We start from the raw sequence: 22,419 nt of genomic DNA, 5'->3' as shown, positions 1-22,419 counted from the left end.
AGAATTGAAAAACAAAAATTGGGTACCCATTTTTATAGCGCAAATTTGAAGTGACTCAAAGTTCTCGTTGATTTTTGATAATTTTTTGCTCTGCTGTAGTTGGGGCTTCATTGAGTTTTCAGCCACTTTAAGCGGACGGTTTCTCATACTACTCATAAAATTTGAAGCGCTATAAAACTTCCTACCCAATTTTTTTTTTTTAATTTTGATTAAAAAGTTTGCAATTTCTATGAAAATTTGTTGAATTTTTACAAATCTGGTGCAATGTTTGAAACTTCAATTTATATGGATTTGTTGAATTAACTTTTTTTTCAATGAAACTTTTATGAAATTTATTTTTATTTAAATTTATTTTTATTAGTGAAAGTCAAAAGAGCAAAAAAAAGTTCAAAACCAGTAAAATTTTCGTGCTGTAAATTAAATGCATGCAACCGTATATATAAATATGTAACATAAAATAATAATAATAGCATAAATAATTAAATAATATAAATTGAATATAAAACCTATATTGTAAACTTGTTTGTCACTACAGCGCCGCTTCCGTTCATATTTACTGGTTTAGTTATTATAAAAAAATATATGGTATTTCTGGTGATGTTTTTTCTTTTTGCTGTGACTGTTGAGACTTTTTCCACTTAATTAAAAGTTGTGTTATTACGTATTGTCCTTGAATATACAGGTATTTTTGGTTTCAACCGTGACCTCGATCATTTAAGATGTTTTAAGTGAAACTCCGATTTACTTATTTTGCTAATTGATGTGATATGTTTGGCCACTTTTTAGTGATTGGTTGATCACCCGGTTAACAGTCATACATACAGGTTGTACCGAAAACTCTCATAAATATTGTGCAGCGCTACTCATATGAGCAAAACTAATCTTAGTAATAAATCTCCGATTTCCGCATTTAATTGTTTAAGCTTACAATTTTTTTTATTTAAAATTTTTTTTTTTTATTTAAATTTTTTTTTTAATTTCGTTTTTAAATTTATTTATTTTTTTAATTTTACTTTTAAAATTTTTTTTAATTAAACATTTGTTTTTTTCTCATTTTTTTTATAAAGGTATAGCTTCTTATCTAACAAAAACCAATAAAAAGTTAGAAAAATCGGATAAATTTGTATTTAAATTCTTAGTCAGAGCTTAAACAAATTTGGGTACGCAATTTTATAACCCATTAAATTTGAATATAATAAAGCGCAAGTTTAAAGTTGCCGGAAAATGCGGTTGATTTAAAAAACTTTTTTTTCTTTCTTCTCCATATAAAAACCATATAAAAAATTTTCTTGAATTTGTTTCATGGAAAAAATGGGTTGCGCATTGTCAGGGGAAAAAATTATCAAAATGCAACAAGAGTTTGGAGTCACTTCAAATTTGCATTTCACTATGATACATTTTTATGGGCTATAAAGCTTTGTATCCGGTTTTTTTTTTTTATTTTGATAAAAATTTAAAAATGTTTATGAAAATTTGTGGAATTTTTATAAATCTTGTACAAAGTTTGAAACTTTGATTAATTTGGGCTTTATTATAAGGGTTTTCCAATAAGAGATGTTATTTTGATATTCAAAGAAAAAGCTATTAACAAGAAGGAAGGTATGCTGTTAATAGTAGAAAATAACATCAGGCAAATGGCCACCACGACCACGCTTACAGGACAATATCCTTTTCATGAAATTTTCCATAACCGAATTGCAAAGTGGCTGCCCTATGTCCTCGATAGCCTCACGAACTCCATCTTTGAAGTCTTGAATCGACCCTGGGCTGTTGGCGTAGACCTTCTCTTTCACGTGGCCCCAAAGAAAAAAGTTACAAGGCGTTAAATCTCAAGGTCTCGGTGGCCAATTGTGATCACGTCTTAGAGAGATTACACGGCCCGGAAACTCTTCCCGTAAAAGATCAATGGTTTCGTTGTTTGTGTGGCACGTAGCGCCGTCTTGTTGAAAATAAACGTTGTCCAGATCAATAGCACCCAATTCCGGCCATAAAAAATCGTTAATCATCTCTCGATAGCGCAATCCTATTCAAAATAACACCTGTTATTGGAAAACCCTTTAGAGTGAACTATATTTTTACAAAAAATAATTTAAATTAAAAAATAAATAGTCAAAACATGTCAATATATATATATATAATAATTATAATTGGCGCTTACACCCTTTTTGGTGGTGTTTAGCTGCGCTCTTTCTATTTGTGGCGTGCGTCTTGATGTTGTTCCACAAATGGAGGAACCCACAGTTTTAAGCCGATTCCGAACCGCAGTTATACACTGGCAGAAATACACTCAGACTTTTGGGGCGACCGCTTTAAAAAAAACATTTTTTGTCATTTCCGGTGTTTCACGGAGATTCGAACCTACGTACTCTCTGAATTCCTAATGGTAGTCACGCACCAACCCATTCGGCTACGGCGGCCGGCAAAATGTATGGGTGCTTATATTTTTGACGCGTGCTTAAAAGTGCTGCAAACACCTTATGGAGAGCATGCCAGAGCACCTCGGAGCTGTAATAAAATATCTTGGTTTTTCAATGGAATGGTACACACGCAAAAAACTGAGAAAAAAAAGTGTTTTTCTTTACCTTAATCCTAAACTGTGCCATTTATTTTAATGGTTACTGGAGTGCTGTGGTACATAACCAATGAAAATATCCATCGGGACCTAAATGTTCCATTAGTGGCAGCAGAAAGAGCAGTAATCCAACAAAACTAGGTACTACCAAAGGCTGAGATACCACGCAAATCCATTGGCTCTGTCGCTGTTGCATACCGTCAATTCGTCACGTCTCAGAAGAATTGACCTTCCAACCCTGTGACGCATATTTGACGCCCCATAACAACCTTAACCTTCTTAAAGAAACTGTAGGTACTAGGTTAAGAGTCGAGACCTTATTGTTAGTATTAATAGGTATTAATAAATGATAATAAAATTTTAATGTTAATTTGTTTTATTTTTTATTTTTATTTATTTTTAATTTCCATCATTTCTCCTTAAAAGGTTTCTCTGACGACATCGAAATAATTGCTGATAAAAAAAATTTTTTTTTTTTTTCTTTTTTGTTTTTTTAATTTCCATCTTTTCTGATTGAGAAGTTTCTCTGATGACATCGAAATAATTTCTGATATAAGCTGATGGCCTAGTCGCTAATGCTTTTTAATTCATTGTGATTGTAATTCATTACTTTTCCAATTTTCAAATAAAAAAAAAAAGTTTCTGATATACAAATTTTTTTTTTTTGTTTTGTTTTGTTTTTTGATTTTTCATCTTTCCTCAATTGTTTAAACTAAAATATATAAATTTTTCATTTCGAACTTTCGGTGCACTATATATCTGATCACGACCGTACATATGGAGCATAGGCGGTTATACCTTTTAGACATACAAGATCTTTTAAACTTCCCTGTTCAACATCAACCACTACCACTCTTGACCCCCTACTCTGTCTTGCTATACCTACATATGTATGTATGAATGTACGTGCACATATTTGGGGAAAACATTACGCCTACTTCATGGATAAAGTCTGGCTAATACTAAGTAAATTGAACACTTCATTTGAATTACATATTATTTTATTTATAAAATACATTTATAAATAATTAAATTTGTACTCACGTACTTGAACTCAAATGCCGCCAGCGATATATTTTGGTATAAAAATATAAACATAAGCAATTAAAATAATTACCACGCATAGCAAAAGTTCAGTTTCCGGTTTTAGTTTAACCTGTCATTCGGATTGCCAAAATTTAAAAATGAACCACAACACGCAGAGGTTATGAAAAGTGTGAGTACTCGTACGTTGCTCCTCGATTCAAAATACTGGTGAATCAAAATAGAAAAAAGGAACACGTAAACTCTGAATCGGTAATGGTAAACAATGTCTTTGACACAATTCAAGGTACAAAGTATTATACGCCGTTGCTGCTAAACGGTCACAAAGAGGTTAAGCAAATCGAAATACCTATCCACAGATGTTCGTAGGTAGATTTCATAAAAGGAATGTATAAAATAAAAATTAAGCGGTCAATATGCTTATTATATATGTAGTTTACACATACATATACATTAGGGTGTCCCAGGCTACAAGGGGGAATTTTTTTTTTCGGAATTTCAATACGCATACCCTTTATTTTTTTCCATTTGACTCTAAAAACTTAAATATAAAATATTATTGAGATCGGATGTCATTAACCCGTGCCGACTTGAAGTCAAACTTTAAGTTTAAAAGTTAGTATGAAAGCTATAGGCTCACAATAGAGAAAGGTTTAATTGAATTTTTAGATTAATTAAATAAATAAAAATAAAACACATATTTCGTATTTATTTTCTTTTTATTATAAAAGGGACATCAATCATCGAATTTTCTTTTCAAAGTTTGCTTTTTACAGTCGGGATATACCTGTCTGTGTTCTTGTACGCAACGTAATAAAAATTGTTTTTGCTCCTCTTGAACAGTGATCAAACCATGGAACTCTTGCATTAACTTAACCGCTCTTTCTGCCGTATCATTAACTGCTTTCAGTCCTAGCAGCTTCTTTTTAGCCTGTAGAAAAGAATCATCATTTGACCACGAAGAGGGGCACTTGTTCAGAAAACTGTCGGCAATCTGGAGTCGATTAAACAAGAATTTGCTTTTGACAGAGACGAAGTCATCAATGCTTCTCTCTGAAATTAAAACAGATAGATCAGTTATCAATTATACCTATTAGCAAACTTAGTCATAGAACAAAATCAAAACTTAAATAACGTACCAAAAAATGGGCTACAGAGTTCTTCTTTGGATGCAATGTAACGTTTATTGTGGGCTGTTGGGTTTTCTCTAGTTAAGTTAGCAATCATTTTTACTTTAGTTTCTAGATCGTCATCATAATCAAATAAAGCCAGAATAGATACTTCATCTGTCAAATACCACAAATGCTGGCAAAACTTCTCCAAAGCTGCTTTTGAAATGCTTTTGTCTATTGTTTCGTAATTTTTCATGGCCTTCAAAAAACACAAATCCTGATACGGCGCCTTTACTGCTAAAATACATTGGAGCCAGGGTTTTACGTAGGATGTCACGATGAACAGACATACGTCCAACAGAGCTGCCTTATCCTTGTTTGAAATTCTGAATTGAGAGCTAAGTAACGATATTTTTAATGAATAAATGGCTCTCGCCATCCATCGAGCCTGGTGCATAGCACCTGGAGGGCGAATCTTATATTTCTTCTCTGAATCTCCGCCAAGAAATATAATTGAAAGCTCAATTAATTCGCGATAGTCATCTCTAACGATTTCTTTGGTTAATTCAGTTTTGTAGAATTCTAGCAGCTTGTCAATTTCCGAAACATTAAAACAAGATAGCTTTTCTATACAGCTTTGTTTTTTCTCGGGATCGATATTTTTCCAGTTTTCTCGGAATTTCTTCAATAATGGGATGCCTGGGCTTGTAGTTACTTTACTGATTTTCGCTTCAAACATGCCTTTAAGTACTAATTCGCAAACGTGACGACGACAAGCAAAAATAAGCACTTCTCAACCCAGTTTTTGTTCGAGAAGCACACATGCTCCATTTATGCGGCCTGTGTTAGAAGCAGCATCCCAAACTGCGTCTGCCTGTTCCCTTCCTGTCGAGCTATCCAATTTAGGAACAGCAATAATTTGTTCTTTATTATCGTAGGTAATAACTACCGGTAGGCGTTCTTCTTTACTTTTACGTGAATCTACAGCTGGCAACAGTTTTCCGCCCCAGTGGACAGTTACCGTGTCCGGGACCTTGTTTTGAAAATCAATTTTTATAGCTTCAGCCCGTTCTTTTCGCATTCAATTATAAAGACAGAATCCCTCACACTTAACTGACACCTGTCTAATCCGGCAACTAACTTGGGAGTATTTGGGATATTTTTCCCCATAGAAGTTTTATCGGGCTGAGAGGAGGCTTCCCTTGCGCTGGGCCTATTTTCTTCCAATTCTATTATTTCAGAATCAGAAGATGACTTTTCTAGTGGTGGTTCGCAAGTTGATGTTGATGGTGCTAAGGATGAAAAATTTTTAGCACGTCGCTTTTCCTCCTCGATGATTCTAAGGCGCGTCCTTTCCTCTTTTTTTGTTAGTTTTTTGTCCACTCCGGCTAAGTGACCGGGCCGACCTGGTTCTCTTTGGCGCTGCAAGAAGATCTTATCTTCATTTATTTTAATCGATTGAAGAGCATTGGCATGTGCGATGTCAAACAAATTGTTTAAGTTTGAAACAAACTCCTGTCGACGCTGTTCAAACACTTCTTGAGTTTTTTTCGCATTTTTTTGCGATTCTCTCCAAACTTGGTATAAGTTAACTAGTTTCTTAACACAGTTAGATATTGATCTGGTCGGTATACGTGCCTTTTCCCAATAAATAATACACTCACGAATTGTGAGATTTGCACTTTCATTGACACTTAAGTTCACTTCACGAATATTATAGAACAAAACTGCCAGTACTTGCCCGTTAGAGGGAAGTTTAGAACCGGTAATTTGATGTTTTACGTCCCCTATTAAAAATATCTCCTTTTTGGAACTTCGTAACTCCACTGACATGTTGACTACACGAAAAACCCGCGATTACTAATAAAACAAACAAGTAATTACACGCAATCAATCCGACAGTTCGCGCGCGCCGTACTATACAAGTACCGTTAGGTTTCCGCGCAACTCGGCACGGGTTGCCGTGATTCTAAATAGACGAAACTTTATTTTTAGATGTTTTGAGACCATTCAAACAAAATAAGAGGGTATACGTTAAAAAAAAAAACACTTTAATTTTTTTGGGACACCCTAATATACATATACAAAAGTACATAGTTAAGTTATGGTATGTAAGTGTCTATATGCAAATTATCTCCATAGAAAGTGATAATCGTCATTGTCCACCGCAAATGACGTATGGCGAAGTGAGTGTGCATTTGATGGATTTAATGAGTGAAGTGAGTACTTGCTACGGAAATTGAGCACAACCCATAAAAAAATTATTTTTTTTCGTATATGGTATTGCAAATTTTTATTAATGTCATTTACATGTAAGTATTAGGATGACCGGATAGATAGAGGACTAAATAAAAGAGGAGTACCAGGATTGAAACTTGACTAAATCTGCTTGCCTTATTAAAGGAGAAGTACTCGTACAAGGATTGAAACTCGACTAAATTGGCATGGCTTCATAAAAGAGAAGTACCAAGATTGAAAATCGACGTATTCTAGGGTTCCCCGCAATGGCTATTTTCTCTTTTATAAAATACAAACAGCAGTCAGGCAAAAAGGTTCAATTTTCATTCTTAGTGAATTTTTAGTGAGGTATAATTTTGAACAATTTCGAACAATTTATAGAACGCTTTGTTTTCCTATTTTTTAGTTAAAGAATGATTGAAGTTTTGAATAAACGCCACAGTTTTCTTTGAATGACTTTCCTGTCCGTATTTTGATTCCGGCGATACTTTTTCGGTGTGAAAAGTTTTGCTTATAAGTCATCATCATTGTTAGCTGGACATCCCTGGTCGGATCTTTGCTTGCTGCAGCATATGCCTCCAGTTGTCTCGGTTTCGTGCATGTGTCCTCCATGCCCGAAATCCCAAGAAGCCTGCGTCTTCTTCTACGCCGTCTATCCATCTAAGCGGCGGGCGACGCCTTATTCTCTGTCTGTGGCATTTACCGAAGAGTATTTGTTGAGGTGGGTAATCCGTGTTAGCCCGCAATATGTGACCTGCCCATCTCAATCTCATGATTGTGGTTATCACAGATGGGTGCGCATATAGTTTTTCGAGTTCATAATTGTAGCGTTTCCGCCACTCGCCTTTATCTCCTCTCGAAAATCAGTAGCTTCTGTTTATCTGCATCTTTGAGTGTCCTCGTTTCACGACCATATTGCAAGATGGAACTTATAATTGAGCGAAACAGTGAACTCTTTGTTTTTATGTCTAGGAGGTGACTCTTTAGGTGTTGACACAGCGAAAAATAGCAGCGGTTGGCCATAAGGATTATGTGGCCGAAATCGGCAGAAATTTTGTTGTCATGATTAATGATTACCCCAGGGTATTTAAACTCTTTCACTACTTCGAAACCATAGTCACCGATTTTTAGTGTTTGACCGACATTGTTTCTGACAGAATCCGCTTTAGTTTTGGCTTCGTTTATTTCTAAACCCATACATTTGCTGCTCTCTCAATACTTGCGAAGGCTTCTTCCAAACTCGGCAGTGAGGACGCAATTATGTCTATGTCGTCCGTGTAAGCAAGCAATTGAACCAATTTAAACAAAATAGTTCTCTTTGTGTTTACGGCAGAGCCCCTGAGTCACTTATAAGTAGTCGAATCGAGAAATAATTGACAAATTGCTCCTGTGCATATAAGATCTGTTTTCGCCAAACCTTTACTCTTTTAATCTGTGCATTAGTTTAATAAATCTTTTCCATAAAAATTTTATTCAAAAATTGCTTGGATAAGTAAAGCTTGAACGATTGAAATGAGAACGGCATGTTCCAGATTCCACTTCAGCATATGCGCAGTATTCATCGAAGAGTTTCGTATTGCCTTGTATCACAAATTTTTTATTCGCAGTTTTATTTGAGTTTTAGTCATTATAAATATTTAGAAAAATGTATAAAAATATTACTTTGTAGTTGTGGAATGAAATTACATTACTATACATCCAAATTGTGCATTGAAATCCAAAAGCTCGTTCCTTAAGTTTTTACACTAATTTGAAGTTGTAATAAAATTTATGATTTTATTTTTATAATTTTTAATGAAATATATTTTTCTTCAATGTTTTTAAATCTCCTAATTTTCACATCTGAAATATTCATTCAATATACCCGTATATTGCTTTTATTATGCTTTTTAGCATTCATCATCGCCTTCTTTAATCTTTTTCGTGGTTTCAATTGTTTTAGAAATCCAATCTCTTCCTTCCACCTCAATAAGCGTATCGGTGTCTTTAACAAGCGCTAAAATCGTTCAACAACGATTTCCCAACACCCGTTCAGCTTAGCAGCTGCTGCGCCCCTTTGTCACGATTGAACACATTTTTTGTACATATTTTCTATTTTTTTCTTTTATTTCTATTTGACCTTTTCGTACATAAGCAGTATTTTTTTGCGGGTGCGGTGTAATTTTCGTGAACCATTTACTTGTAATAAAAATAAAATAATGTGAATCTTGTACACACACACACAAGTATATTTTCACTACACCTCTCCGCACCATTACACACTGTAAAGATTACTATTTGTTTTTTTATTTTTTATTCATTCATCTAATGGCACAACTGCAATGTGACTCGCGAATGACTTTTGTTATGCTAAATTAACTTTACCTTAAATGAATTTCCTGCAAATGGTTTTGGCTGATGGTGTGGTTGCGATTTTTCGGTATTTTTGTCTTTAACTCCATTGAGCTGCATTGCGTTCATTATTAATGTGGTACTTATTACTTTTATTGCTCCAATTGTTAATTGTGGTGTAATGTCATAATTTTATAGCCACGTTGGTTTATTGCTGAGATGTTTGATAAAACGATTGTTTGACACGTTAAATTATGGCAAGGTATCGTAATATTTGCGAGAAACTTGCAGAGTGTCATACTACTGAAGTGTTTTTCAGACTCAGACCTACGCAATTGGACTAACAACTTGGGCTTGAACGAATACAGTAAAGAGCAATTTCAGAGTATAAGGGTCCGTAAAATTAGAGCTATTCCGTCGTACAAAGTTTTAGACAGAATATGATTTTGATAAGATGACTGTTATAATGACTATAAATAAGATGACTAATATGACTATTAAATAAATAACGACTGTCTCAAATTACATTTCAATATTTAGATTCTTAACAGATTGAAGTACAATATTAGATATGCTATAAAAAGTATGAAAGACAATAGGATTTTTGGAAAAAGTGACATAAAAACCGATGCTTGAAATACAGTATGGTCAAATGCACCAAAACTGAGCTTTTAAAAAAATCACTCACATCGAGAACTCACTTAATTACTAAAATATCTAATTAAAATAAACTTCATCATCTCTAATTTCATATTTTGTTTATTGTATTCTACTGCAATGGGCCACTCAAGTGCTAAGCAGTAAACATAAATTCCTGCGCGTTCGTTTCTTAAGTCTTTGGTTACTCAATGACAAATATAAGGCAAATAATCCGGCAAACTTGTTTCTTACAAACCTCTTTTCTCTAATTTCAGCGAATTAACTCTAAAAACTCGTGAACGTACTGCCGAACTGCAAGAGACCTCCACGGAAAGCAAAAGTTTGCGTCAGCAAATTGCTGCACTGAAAATAAGCCGAGACGAAGCCATCGCGGAAAATGGGTAAATCAAATGCGCCACTGGTGCACTAATAACTTATTTTTATCTACTTAAAGTTGAATGTGTATTTCTTGTTGTATGTGTAACAGTGTGAGTTTTTCATCATTTTTGAAGGTAATTATAAAAAAATTAGCCATCATTAAGCCTTTTATAGTGCGCCAAATAGGGCAATTACACAGCATGGCATAAAAAGTCGTAGGCGCCGAAAGTGTTTTCTCAGCACTTTTTTATTTAAATTTAATGTTGTTGCATTTTTGCGTATGTGTGTGAACTTGATTTTCATGGAGCAATGTTTGTATTAAGTTTAAAGTGTGCCGTAATATGATTTTTAATTTGTATGCCCTATTTTAGCCGACTGTCGAATGAACTGGCCGAACGTCAAGCGGAGATTTTGACGCTCAAGAAAAAACTGAAAGATTCCGAATTTGAAATCGAACAATTGAAGCAGCAATTGCGTCAGTATGTGGCGGAGGTAAAGAAAGCGGAGGATTTGCTGTTACATAAGGTGGGTAAATATTTTTTGTTTTTTGTTAAATTTTGTAATTTCAGTGTTAGGTTAGGTAAGGCAACCATTACATCAAGATGGTCTAAATTCGTCCATTGTGGTACCATTGAAGGGGCAAAAGGGGCAGCAGGAAAGAAGAATAGTAAAGGCTCTTTTACTACACAGAAGAGATCCAGGACCGAGCATGACTGAAACTTCTGGATCAGACAGACATTAAACGACATTCATTGAGAGTCTTTAACCACCTTCCTAAACTTCCAACCACCGAATGCTGCCAACGGAGTGCATTGCAGACGATAAGCTTCAGCTGCCTCGAGCGGCCTGTGTAATTTGGGCATAATAACGTTCTTCGTACAATATTGTAGCAGGTTAAACTCCTACTTATCCAGAATCGACGCCGTCATACCCAATATATGTCCAGCATGTACCCCACACGATATTAACAACCTATTCACATGCCCTCTTAAACCCACTCACCTAACACCTCTCTTCCTCTGATGATGAACTGCTACCATAATGATGAAGTTCAGCATGCACAGACGTAGAAAAACAGAAAAACAGGGAGAGTCTAGTTGTCTAAATTTTATCTCGCGCAAGAAGCACAGCTAAGGAGTAGATGCATAGATGATTCCATCTCATCATATTGTTCCGAAATAAAGAGCAATACCCGAATAAGACACCCGCCACATTCGAAAGTTGAGGCTCTGTTAGGATTTTTCTAAAGCGCTTCCTTAATAAGTCGGCATTCTTGTTCAGCGATAGTTGAGTTTACACCAAGAAGGTGCAGAATACGGGTAATCAAAAGAACCCCAATCTTTTGCATGTACCCATCAATGCGCAGTCGGAAATGAAATTATCTTGCTCATAAACTTCAAAAACAAAGAATATTAACACCGCACAATATTCGGATTTTTTTTATTGTAAAAATATTCACTGATACATCAACTTCAAATGGCTTCTAAACAAAGATTGGCAAAAACTCCTTGTGGACAATTCCTTAGGAATCGTAAAAACAAATGAGCGTCGAGTTGATTTTTGACTTCTCCAAGCACGATTTTTTATTGAAAATCATCATTTTTTCGGGCCTCTGACTACCCCTAACACCTTATGTAATACATGCACTCACATTATTTTAAACATCTAATTTTTCTATCTAATTTACTTGCTTAGGAAAAGGAGCGCGAAGAAATGCTTGAACATTACCGCAGTCTTTCGCACGACGCGGTCATATTGGAGGGCAACAATCAAAGTCTAGAAGTTGAGGCTGCCGAACACAAGTAATTTCTAAAATAAAATATTCTCTATCTATTGCTAATTATAGGCTACTAACTCAACAAGAAGTTTTACTTAATGATCACAACTTCTAATTTCTATATTTTTCTCTATTAACTATTTTGGATTTATGTATGTACGTGCCCGACTTTCGTAGATGTTGTTGTTGCTGTGCCAGGCATATACGCTAACTATTTGCTTTTATATCTATTTGGCTACAAAAGGCATTTGAATGAATACCTCTTCTTAGCAGTATGTAGTTATTTTTATCTTGATTTACACAGTCGTATGTACCAGTTCATGTAACGTAGAAAAGCCATGGCTCAAGAAATTAAAAGAAAAAAAAATCACTGAGAAAAGAACTTACAGCTATTAACCCCGTTTTCATTTAAGACGCCAGATTAATGAATTAGAAGATGAGATAAATGCATTGAAGAAGGAAATTTGCTGCCGAATTGGGCATATTGAACAACTAGAGGACAAGGTATGCGCTCTATCACGCATCCCCGTAAAATATAATATAAAGCATTAATCATTTCGGTTTCTTTTTTCAGCTAACTGCGTTAACAGCACAAAGTGCTAAATTAGAACGTCAACTCGAGGAAGCTTTCGATGAGCAACGTCTGCTGAAGGTTGATTTAGCAGCGCGTAAGGAGCTTTGCGATAAGTTGGACATTGAAAAAGACAAATTAAATGCTGAGCTCACAGAACTGAATGAGATAAAGCGCAAGGTATGCGATGTAAGATACGAATTTCATCATTGCCTTTTTTCTATTTTTTGTTGTGTATTTTTTCAGCTTGAACGTGACAATGAAAAGCTGCGCGCGGATATGGAAAAAACCACCAACGGACAGAAGGTCTCCGCTGAAACGCTTGAAGAATTGTTAAGTAAAACACGACGCGATCTTGAGGAGCAAATCAAAGTCGACAGTAAATTAAGTCAGGAATTGGTGCGTTTGCGGCAGCAAAATGACGATTTATTGGTAAGTTTAAGAAGATACGCCAAAATTTCACATATAAATCTGATAATCTTTTCGTTCTGCAGCGTGAGCTTGACGCTGAACGCCAACGTTATCATCAGCAGGTGACACTGGCAAAAGAATTTCAAATCCAAAATCAAGAACTACGTCATAATCTCACCGATGATCGTTTCCGCCAAGCGCGTTCGCGTGAGCAGAGTCCGCGCTACCCAGCGCAGACGTTATAAGAATCTTCATAGCCAAACAGACGACGACTGGCAATATTGAAACTCATTTTGTTTAATTTTTTCACTTAAATAATTTTTTTTTTATTAAATGTCTTACGTTTTTCTTTGTTTTTTCTGCTTTCTTAGTACAAAAATAAAGTGAACAAGAATAAAAAACGGAGAAACTATTAGCTGATTTCGTGAAAATCACTCTCCTGGACATACCTGTAACACACTTGTACATTATTTAGACACGTAAAAAAAGTACACAAATGCAAAGAAATATTTGCGATACAAACGAAAGTAGACACTAATAGTTGGTAAATTCATCATCCTCAATTGCTGTATCGCTATCACATATTCTAATCCGATACTCTGGATAGTAAAGTGTTACCATGTTTAGATATGTTTTGAACATGCAAGGGCAGCCTGTAAATTCTGGTATGCGCGTATTTTCGTACTCTCGGTAGGCATCGAAACAGGAGCGATCTGTGAAATATAAAAGCCATAAATGTATTTTTAGAAATTTTGGCATATCTGTGGACTTTTGGCAAAACAACATAGCTGACATCTAACAGGCTTTGCTTTAAGGCAATAAATTCGGCACTAACATAGAACAATTTAGTATTTTATTCAACTTTTATTAAGATAGTTACTCAAGCTGCGGCTACGAGAGATTAATTTATTAGATATTTTGAGAAAAGCAAACAATTTAGTGCCTTACGGAGAAAAAAGTGCAAAAGCGGATTTAGTTGTTTTAACCAAAGTACACAGCTATTGCAATAAAATGTCACACAAATCATAAACATAACATTATTAAGGTGTTATATACAGTTAAAATTTTCAAAAAATCGATTTTTTTTATATTTTTTTCTTAATATACATATACACACAAAAAATTTAATATCGTCCGGTGAATATTTTCGAAGGCGTTTCAGACTTAGACTCAGAGCTTTTCCTTCGATTAATTACCAGATTTAACATTACTTTAACGAAATCTGTTTGATTTTTTTTAATTTTAGAGGATCCAGTTCGGAATCAATTTTTTGAGCATATTAAGCCTCCACATCTTTCACTTATGGGTATTTTTTATCACTTTCAGAGAAAAAGCAATAAAGTCCCTAAGTCCCAAAAATAGTATATTATAAAATTTCGGCACATTTGTTGTGATTTCGTATGCCGTTTCACCTGAGGAGTGGTAAACTTTGGCCCCCGCCCGCATGTACAAAGACTTTTCATGATGATTTATCGTCAAAATTCGAACTAAGTTTAAGTACAAAGTTTTGTTAAGACATAAATCCCGACGAAAATTATAGAAAAAATGTTCGCATAAAAATTACGATTTTTTAATTTCATTCATTTTTTATTTAACTCTTAAAGGGTAATTTCTAAGAGTAATTTTACATATTTTAACGGTAATCTTCCTCGTATCAACGTAGTCATGTTGTTTTCGTAGCAGCATTTCCCATACATATACGGGGAATGCTGCTGGAGTGACAGTCCTTGGCCGGATATAAATCCGGGTCGTTCCGGTAACGTAGAACCAATTGTCCGAGGAACAATCGACGTAGTCATCCAGTTTGCCACGTTACTTTTAATAATAATAAACCTTAAAAAAAAAGAAAATACAGTTCACTATAACAAGCGAATGGGAAAAGAGAAACAGTGTTCGTCCAATCGGCAAAGATTCCCAGTTAAGGACTGTGCTAAAGCGATTTAAAGCAATAAACCTTTTTTGTATAATATTTTTTTAATGAGCTATATTATCTTAAAAATGTATCGATCGCTACAAAATTCACGAAGTTATAAGTATCGGGTGTTTTTTAGCCGCATTAGAACTATCGATAACTATGTTTGACAACTGAGAATAGCAAAATGTGTTCACATTTCTATTCAGTAAGATTGTGGAAATTTACTTTGAAAAAAATTTGTTCGCGAAGCTCATAGAGCGGCATCTGCCCTTACGGTGTGAGCATCGAGCCATGCTGACTGAATTTTTGTTTCCGAAAATGAATCAGCTAAACATCGAAGGCATTTTGTTCCAACAATGTATCGCAACTTTCCATACAGCGCGCCTAATAATCGGTTTATTGGAACATTCAAGCCACCATTGAGGCCATACGGCCAGATTTTTTGGAAACAGTAGTCAAAAATTTAACTGATCGAATGAACCATAACTCGTAGCCGTGAGGCAGATATGCCGTATATCATATTCCGAAAATAAATACCATGATTTTATCTACCAGATCATAATAAAACGAATTCATTCCAACAATATTTCTGTTCGTATTTCGTCTGCCGTAGCCGGTGTCTGGTGCGTGACTACCATTCGGACTTCAGAGAGATCATAAGTTCGAATCTCGGTGAAACTCCAAAATTAAGAAAAAGTGTTTTCTAATAATGGTCACCCCTCGGCAGGCAATGGCAAACCTCTGAGTGTATATCTGCCATGAAAAAGCTCCTCATAAAAAAATATGTGCCGTTCGGAGTCGGGTTGAAACTGTAGGCCCCTCCATTTGTGAAACAACATCAAGACGCAAGCCACAAATAGAAGGAGGAGCTCGTCCAAACACCCAAAATGGGTGTACGCGCCAATTATTTATAGTTACTCAGAACCAAGCCTTTTTTCACCGAATTAAAAAAATTCTCTCACCTCTTGGCGTTTGTTCAAGCATCGCACTTCGATCTTGATTTTGAAAATTCGTTTCTATGAAATGTAAGAAAGTGGTACCGATATAGCTCATCAATGTAACATTTTAATTTAAAAATAATCACCTTCCGCACGCGCATAACAAGAGGGATCGCAATTTTCGTACTGCCGTAAATTTTGTTCCAAGAATTTTACATGCGGCTGTGGCATATATTGTGGATATTGTGGCATTTCTTGCGCACATCTGGCTTCCTCCTCCGGCATTTCCTGATGTGGTGGCATTGTGGCATTGAAACGTGGCGTGCGTCGATCCATGATGTTGGGATAGCGTGGTTGTTGTTGTAATGATTTCGGAGGTGGATTTTGCAATCCATCTGCCCAAGGAGACATATTGTTGCAATCACTTAATGGTTGACCAGGAACGACTTTCTTTTCATACCGCCGTGGCAAAAAGAATTTCTTGTAGCCTGTACTCTGCGAACATTGCTTTTGTTGTTGCTCTCGTTGTTGTTGTTGTGCGATTATGGTGCGTGTTTTCTCGGAATTGGTGATTTCCATCATTTCGCACCACTGATCATTACTGAAATTTACTTTACCATCGTACTCCTCATTCTCCTCATCACATAGAAACTTGTAATTGCTTCGTGGACTTTCGGAATCACAATTTGAATGCAAATCTTGACGAGGTGAACCACGTACACTCGAACATGGCGCCATACATAAACTCTTAGCTGTTTCTTCGGACTTTCGGCATTGTTTAGGCAGTGGTGCATATTGTGGGGCGCAACGATCCTCTTGTCCTCCAATGTTCGTGTCCGAGTATTGCGTTCCCGTCGAACGCAGATATATGCAATTTTTAGATATTCGCGGAGATGGGCATGGTATATAATTGCCAGTCGCTGCATCTGGCTGCAGCGCAATAGCCAAATGAGAGGTGGCAGCTAGTTGGCGTACAGGTGAATGCGTATATTGGTCGCCCAACTTCGCGTATGGTACTTCGGATCCACTTCGTTTCGGAGAAACACATCTACACGGCGATGATGGAGGAGAGCCATTTGGTGTGTTGCATAATCGTGGTTGGCACATATACACATCGCCAGCATTTTCGATGCAATTCACACGTGGGCTTGCGTTTCTAGGACAGTCAACTGAAGGAGGCCGACAAGCAGTTGCATAGTCTGGATTAGTTGTGCGCGGTCTCATATAAATTGCGGGCGATTCCAGACTGGGGAAAGGACTTAGTAGTTGATATCTATCTGGATCAGTTGCTTCTCCCATCCTACCAGACACATAAGATTCACCGAGTGTGTCGGGCCTACTAAGTCGTTCGCTTCTTTCGGTTCTGTCCGTTGGTTTTATGCTCTCTGGTCCTCTTCCATCTCTCTCGGTGGCATCATGAGTTTCTGGCTTTCTAGATTTATCGGCTGCTCCACTTACCTTTCCACTTGGTCCTGTTTGATCTTCTGTTTGTCGCAATTTATCGCCATCTTTATACTTCAATTCTAATGCTTGTTGTGGTTCTAGTACCATTTCTCCTTTAATGGCAAATTTATCGCGTTCGGGTAAATTAGCCAAGGGGCTTTCATCTGAGGTGAAAAGAAAATAACAAATTAATTAAAAAAGCACCCACCAATAAGAAGGTTTACCCTTTGCACTTCTTGCGCTTCTATCACTTTCATTCAGGTCCTCAATTTTAATTTCCGGAACTTCTGACGCTGTACCTGGTGATACAATATGTCCTGTGTCGAGTTTTCCACTTTTATCTATTCTACGTTTTTCTTCGGACACAGAATCGTCACGCTCGAGGCGTTTTTGTTCGCTGTACATTTTTTCTGCGCCGTATTCTCCCTGTGGCTTGGCTTTTATGAAATCTTTCTGCTGACCATCACTGGTATGTGCTGCTAGAGGTATTCTTATTGGACTGGGGTCACTCTCTATTCCAAATTTTCCATCAGAAGAGATTCTATTTGATGTTTAATTTTTATACTTTACCACGTGCTCCATAAAGTTTTCCATCTGAAGTATACTTAGTATCTGGTGTGGCCATTACGTTAGAATCCTGGTCCCGATTAGGTGCCGCGCGACGTGAACGCGGTTTTCCATTTGGACTTGCGGTAGCATCTGGTCTAGATTTATCACTTGGTGTGTAAGCACGTCTAGACTCCTCATCATATCCCGTAGCTCCCTTTTTAATGGGACTATAACTACCATCGCGTCCAGGTTTCTCTTCAAGCCCATATGCCCTAAATGAATCCGATTGCCGACTGTGACTATATTCGCTTCCAGTTCTGTGCTGTCCATCTCGTCCAAAGCCGTTACCTGTTATATCTCTTGAATCTGCTCCTCGTGATCCGCGACCTCTCTCATCGACATTCTGCCATTCTGCAGGGCGTGAACGTTGTCCAGGTCGTGGACTGTGAGATGGCGGAATATCGCGAACTGTGTTTTTTTGTACAGGCATAATGTCGTAACTTCGCCTTGGTGAGGCGTCAAGCAGCTGCCTATAGCCTCCAACATATTGCGAGGTTGCAGGCTGCCCGACGACATTGTCTTCTTCGGCAGTCCATGCATCACCCACTCGATAGTCGTCGTAGACTTCTGTTATAGTGGGAATACCAGCATTCCAATCATCCACATCACGTGGATCTTTCGCTTGCCTTAGACGTTCATCCCATGTTTTATCGTCATCACCTTGATCTTTGCTTTTGTGATTTTTCTTTTTCCAGCGGCCTGTCTCATTCTCATCTGGTTTACAAGGTTTATATGCCGTAATTGTCATCTGCTTCATAGAGTGTCTTGTCTCTCGTGAGTACTCTCGATCAGGCGTTTGCAACTCATATTGTACACAGTCATCACCTGACTCTGAGGAGTGTTTGCGACGCCTTTCCTTTGTGAAAGTGATTTCGAGTAACTTTTCTTTACTCTGCGTGTGGCGAGCTCCTTCCGCGGAATCCACGCTGCCTGATGATTCACTCTTGCGTTGTGACTTATTACGCTCCCGCACCTGCCGTTTCGCTTTATCTGGCGGTGCCCCTTTAGCAGTTTGGTAGTAGTTTCGCTGTTTAGTTTTCTCATCGCCTTCCCTTTTTCGTGGCGATTTGCTACGCGCACGATCATGCCTCTCAATATCGACTTGTGTGCGACCATCCTTAGGTACGTCCACCGTTAAACGCTCCTTGGTGTTTGAGAGCCTTGCACTGCCATGTTTGGTTGGTGAACGCTTTGTGCGTGAAGGCCCAGTGGGATGATAAAACTCATCCGTATTAAGATCACTCAATTGCCGGCCATAGATAACTTGTGCCTTGCCCTTGCTTGACCGACTTTCGTTGTATGTGGGACAGGGCGGTAGGTAGGGTATGCATGGTTGGCAAGGCGGATATGGCTGGCATGGTACACAAGGAGTGCATGGTGCATTCATCACTGGCACCATACAATTATTCTGCTTAGGATAGTCATAGCGATACTCATCGCGGCAATATTTATACTCACTACACGGCGTAAAGCCCTTCTCCACATACGTATTCTTGTTGCACAACATGCCATTGTAATTGCCGCTGCTGTTGTAGTGCTCACAAACTTTCTTACAACTGCAATCATTTTGATTGCAGCCACCAGCGCAGCGACAATTTTGTAAGTGATAAAGTTTCAATGAATTCTGGCCATCACCCGTACCGCCATAGTCAAAAGCATAGCAATTGGGTGGAGCCGTTTCGAGCAGCCCCTTTGCCTTCAGGGTGGCTTCCAGATTGGTGGCCGAGCAATGTAGGGCAGTGTCAAGTTTCGCCTTCAGATGCTTTAAATTATCGCAATTAGCACTGCTGCGTTGTGTATTCTTCTGCAAACCGATAGTGCGCATACGCGGCCGACACGAAGTCTGCTCGTCACGCGCGCAACGCGGTGAAGTACAAACGAATTTGTGTTGACTCGACAATTTTTCGATTGTAAATTCGATATTGTTGGAGAGCTTATTGAATTGTTCCAAACTTAGTTTCGTCGTTGCCTCGTCCACCCGAAAATCGTTTTGTATGGCAGCGTTACGCATCAATGGATGCGGACGCGTTCTAGACATTAGTTTGTCGCGTTCACGTTTCAATTTGGTAATTTCATTATCGATTTCGTGTGCCAAACGCTTCAAATGCACCGACGTGCGATTGACTGCGCGCTCTAGGTGAGACTTATCGCGACAGGTGTTTAACAAGGCGGTGCTGCCTGGCGAGTTATCGAAAGTTTCGGTAGTGTTGCGACCCGATTCGGTAGCCGGTCTATGTGTTGTTAGCACTGCACTGCGTTGTGATTGCTGCTTCTGTTGTTTCCGCACCTCCTTTGCATGCGGATGCGAAAATCGTTCACGTAATAGGGTCTTTCTACGTTTTATATATCCGTTATGGCTGCGTTCGGTTGTAAAGCTTTCCTTGCGCTCTAGTTCAATGCTTTCCCCTGTGCACGGACGTAAGTAAGTGAATTTGGCACACAAAAAATTATAGGCTTCTGTTATTTCTTACCCCTATCTTTAAGATCTTGATACCGAAAGCCCATCAACACATTCAACTAACTTATTTTTCTTATTTTCGCTTTTAATTCCCAAAGAAAAAGAATTAAATAAATAGACGTATGCTATTTCAATAATTTCGACGATTGATTGCTTCTAATAAAAATATAACTAAAGAACTATATTTGCTTCAAATTTTAAATTTTTGTTCGAATCAAAATCATCAGAAAATATACAATTGAGTTTATCGTAAAATTAATGCTGCCGTAGCTTTTGAAAAACACCGATTTTTTATATGTCATTCATTTTGATGACGTATCCTAGAGCGATCCAAGCACATCTCTATGTGAGTTCCCAACTTAGAGAATCAGTAGGTGATAAATTACAAAATGCTAAGCTCCTCAACGAAGCAGTTCTTATCATTATTACAGGGTGAGTATCCAATTGAGCGGCCGCCATAGCCGAATGGGTTGGTGCATGACTACCATTCGGAATTCAGAGAGAACATAGGTTCGAATCTCGATGAAACTCCAAAATTAAGAAAAAGTTTTATCTAATAGCGATCGCACTTCGGCAGGCAATGGCAAACCTCCGAGTGTATTTCTGCCATGAAAACGCTCCTCACAAAAAAATATCTGCCTCCATTTGTGGAATAACATCAAGACGCACACCGCAAATAGGAGCAGGAGGTCGGCCAAACACCCAAAACCCTGTACGCGCCAATTATATACCTATATATATACATATACAAGGTGAAGTCCACCATAAACAAGACTGGCGCCATAAAAATGTTTTTGATAGCGCCATCTTTTTAATGAGTTAGTGTGTTTGAAGTTACATCCCTAGCTGACTTCCAGTGCAAACTTGGGGACATTCGGTTCAGTGAAAGCGAAGTTATTGGGTCTAAAGTGTCAGTATGTTTGTGTCATCGGTACAAAAATGGATTTCGAACAAAGAGCTAATATCAAATTTTGTTTTAAAATCGGTCAAACGTTTACCGAAACATTTGAGTTTATGAAAAAAGTTTATGGCTATGATTGTCTATCTCGTATCAGAATTCATGAGTTTACACGTTTTAGAGATGGTTGTGAGGACATAAAGACAATGAACATACTGGCCGCCCAAAATCAGTAAGCACCGAAAACTCCCTCGAAATTGTTGGTAAATTTATCAAAAATAAACCGAAATCATCGTTGAAATTCATGGAATCGGAGCTGAATATCTTCATAACATCGATTCATCGCATTTTAACTGAACATTTGAACTTACGAAAGGTCTGTGCACGTTTCATTCCACACAAGTTAACTGAGGACCAAAAATTGCTCAGAATTCAACATTCGAAAGGTCTCATTTAAGAGGCGAGAAAAGACGAGAACTTCCTCTAAAACATTGTAACTGGTGTTTCCAACATGAACCTGAAACTAAGCGTCAAAGTGCCGAATGGAAGGCCCCAGACGAGCCACCACCTTTTTGGGTTTGGAGAAGTTAAAAATCAAATCGACGCTCATTGCTGAATTGTCCACAAGGAGTTCGCGCCAATGGACCAAACCGTCAATTCAATTTTTTATCGTGACATTTTGAGCCGTTTGTTGCATCGCATCCGTCGAATTCGCCCTGAATACCGCGAGGGGACGGTTAATGCATGATAATGCACCATCTCATCGATCCTCTCTTGTGACTGATTTTTTGACTAAAAGTCGCATTTTTACCATCAATCACTCACCGTATTCGCCCGATATGGCTCTCTGTGACTTCTACCTATTCGGAAAAGGAAAGGAAAACGTTTTGCGTCCGTAGTGGCCATTCAAAACCCTTGTACCGACATCCTGAAGGACATTCCGGTCAATGACCTCAGACACTCATTCGAAAAGCTTTTAGATCGCGCAAAACAGTGTATCGAGGCCAGAGTGGTGGAGTTATTTTGAATAAATAAACTCGAAGTTACCAAAACAAAGCCCCTGTCGTTTCTATTTTAGCTCAGTC

General features: G+C 37.5%; 2 protein-coding genes across 2 annotated transcripts in view; one reads left to right on the top strand and one right to left on the bottom strand.

Annotated features, from left to right (window-relative positions):
* LOC128860062 (centrosomal protein of 135 kDa) overlaps positions 1-13,528 on the top strand; it is a 44,835-nt gene extending 31,307 nt beyond the window's left edge. The window contains exons 11-17 of the mRNA XM_054097296.1: positions 10,212-10,337; positions 10,686-10,839; positions 12,010-12,116; positions 12,505-12,595; positions 12,666-12,842; positions 12,909-13,094; positions 13,157-13,528. Of these exons, the coding sequence (XP_053953271.1) occupies positions 10,212-10,337; positions 10,686-10,839; positions 12,010-12,116; positions 12,505-12,595; positions 12,666-12,842; positions 12,909-13,094; positions 13,157-13,318 (1,003 nt within the window). The 3' untranslated portion in view covers positions 13,319-13,528. The remainder of the gene's footprint in view (positions 1-10,211; positions 10,338-10,685; positions 10,840-12,009; positions 12,117-12,504; positions 12,596-12,665; positions 12,843-12,908; positions 13,095-13,156) is intronic.
* A 14-nt stretch (positions 13,529-13,542) lies between these two features.
* Positions 13,543-20,630, bottom strand: LOC128860061 (uncharacterized). Its single transcript, XM_054097295.1, has 6 exons — positions 20,450-20,630; positions 17,940-20,384; positions 17,594-17,881; positions 16,073-17,533; positions 15,951-16,004; positions 13,543-13,786 (listed from the first exon to the last, which is right to left on the bottom strand). Exons 1-6 carry the CDS (start codon positions 20,481-20,483, stop codon positions 13,608-13,610), a joined length of 4,461 nt encoding a protein of 1,486 aa, XP_053953270.1. The 5' UTR covers positions 20,484-20,630; the 3' UTR covers positions 13,543-13,607.
* Between the last annotated feature and the right edge of the window lie 1,789 nt (positions 20,631-22,419).

This window comes from Anastrepha ludens, chromosome 4 (assembly GCF_028408465.1).
Source record: "Anastrepha ludens isolate Willacy chromosome 4, idAnaLude1.1, whole genome shotgun sequence".
NCBI classification, from domain to species: domain Eukaryota; kingdom Metazoa; phylum Arthropoda; class Insecta; order Diptera; family Tephritidae; genus Anastrepha; species Anastrepha ludens.
Note: the sequence above shows the minus strand (reverse complement) of the source record. Positions and strands in the feature narration are given on the sequence as shown.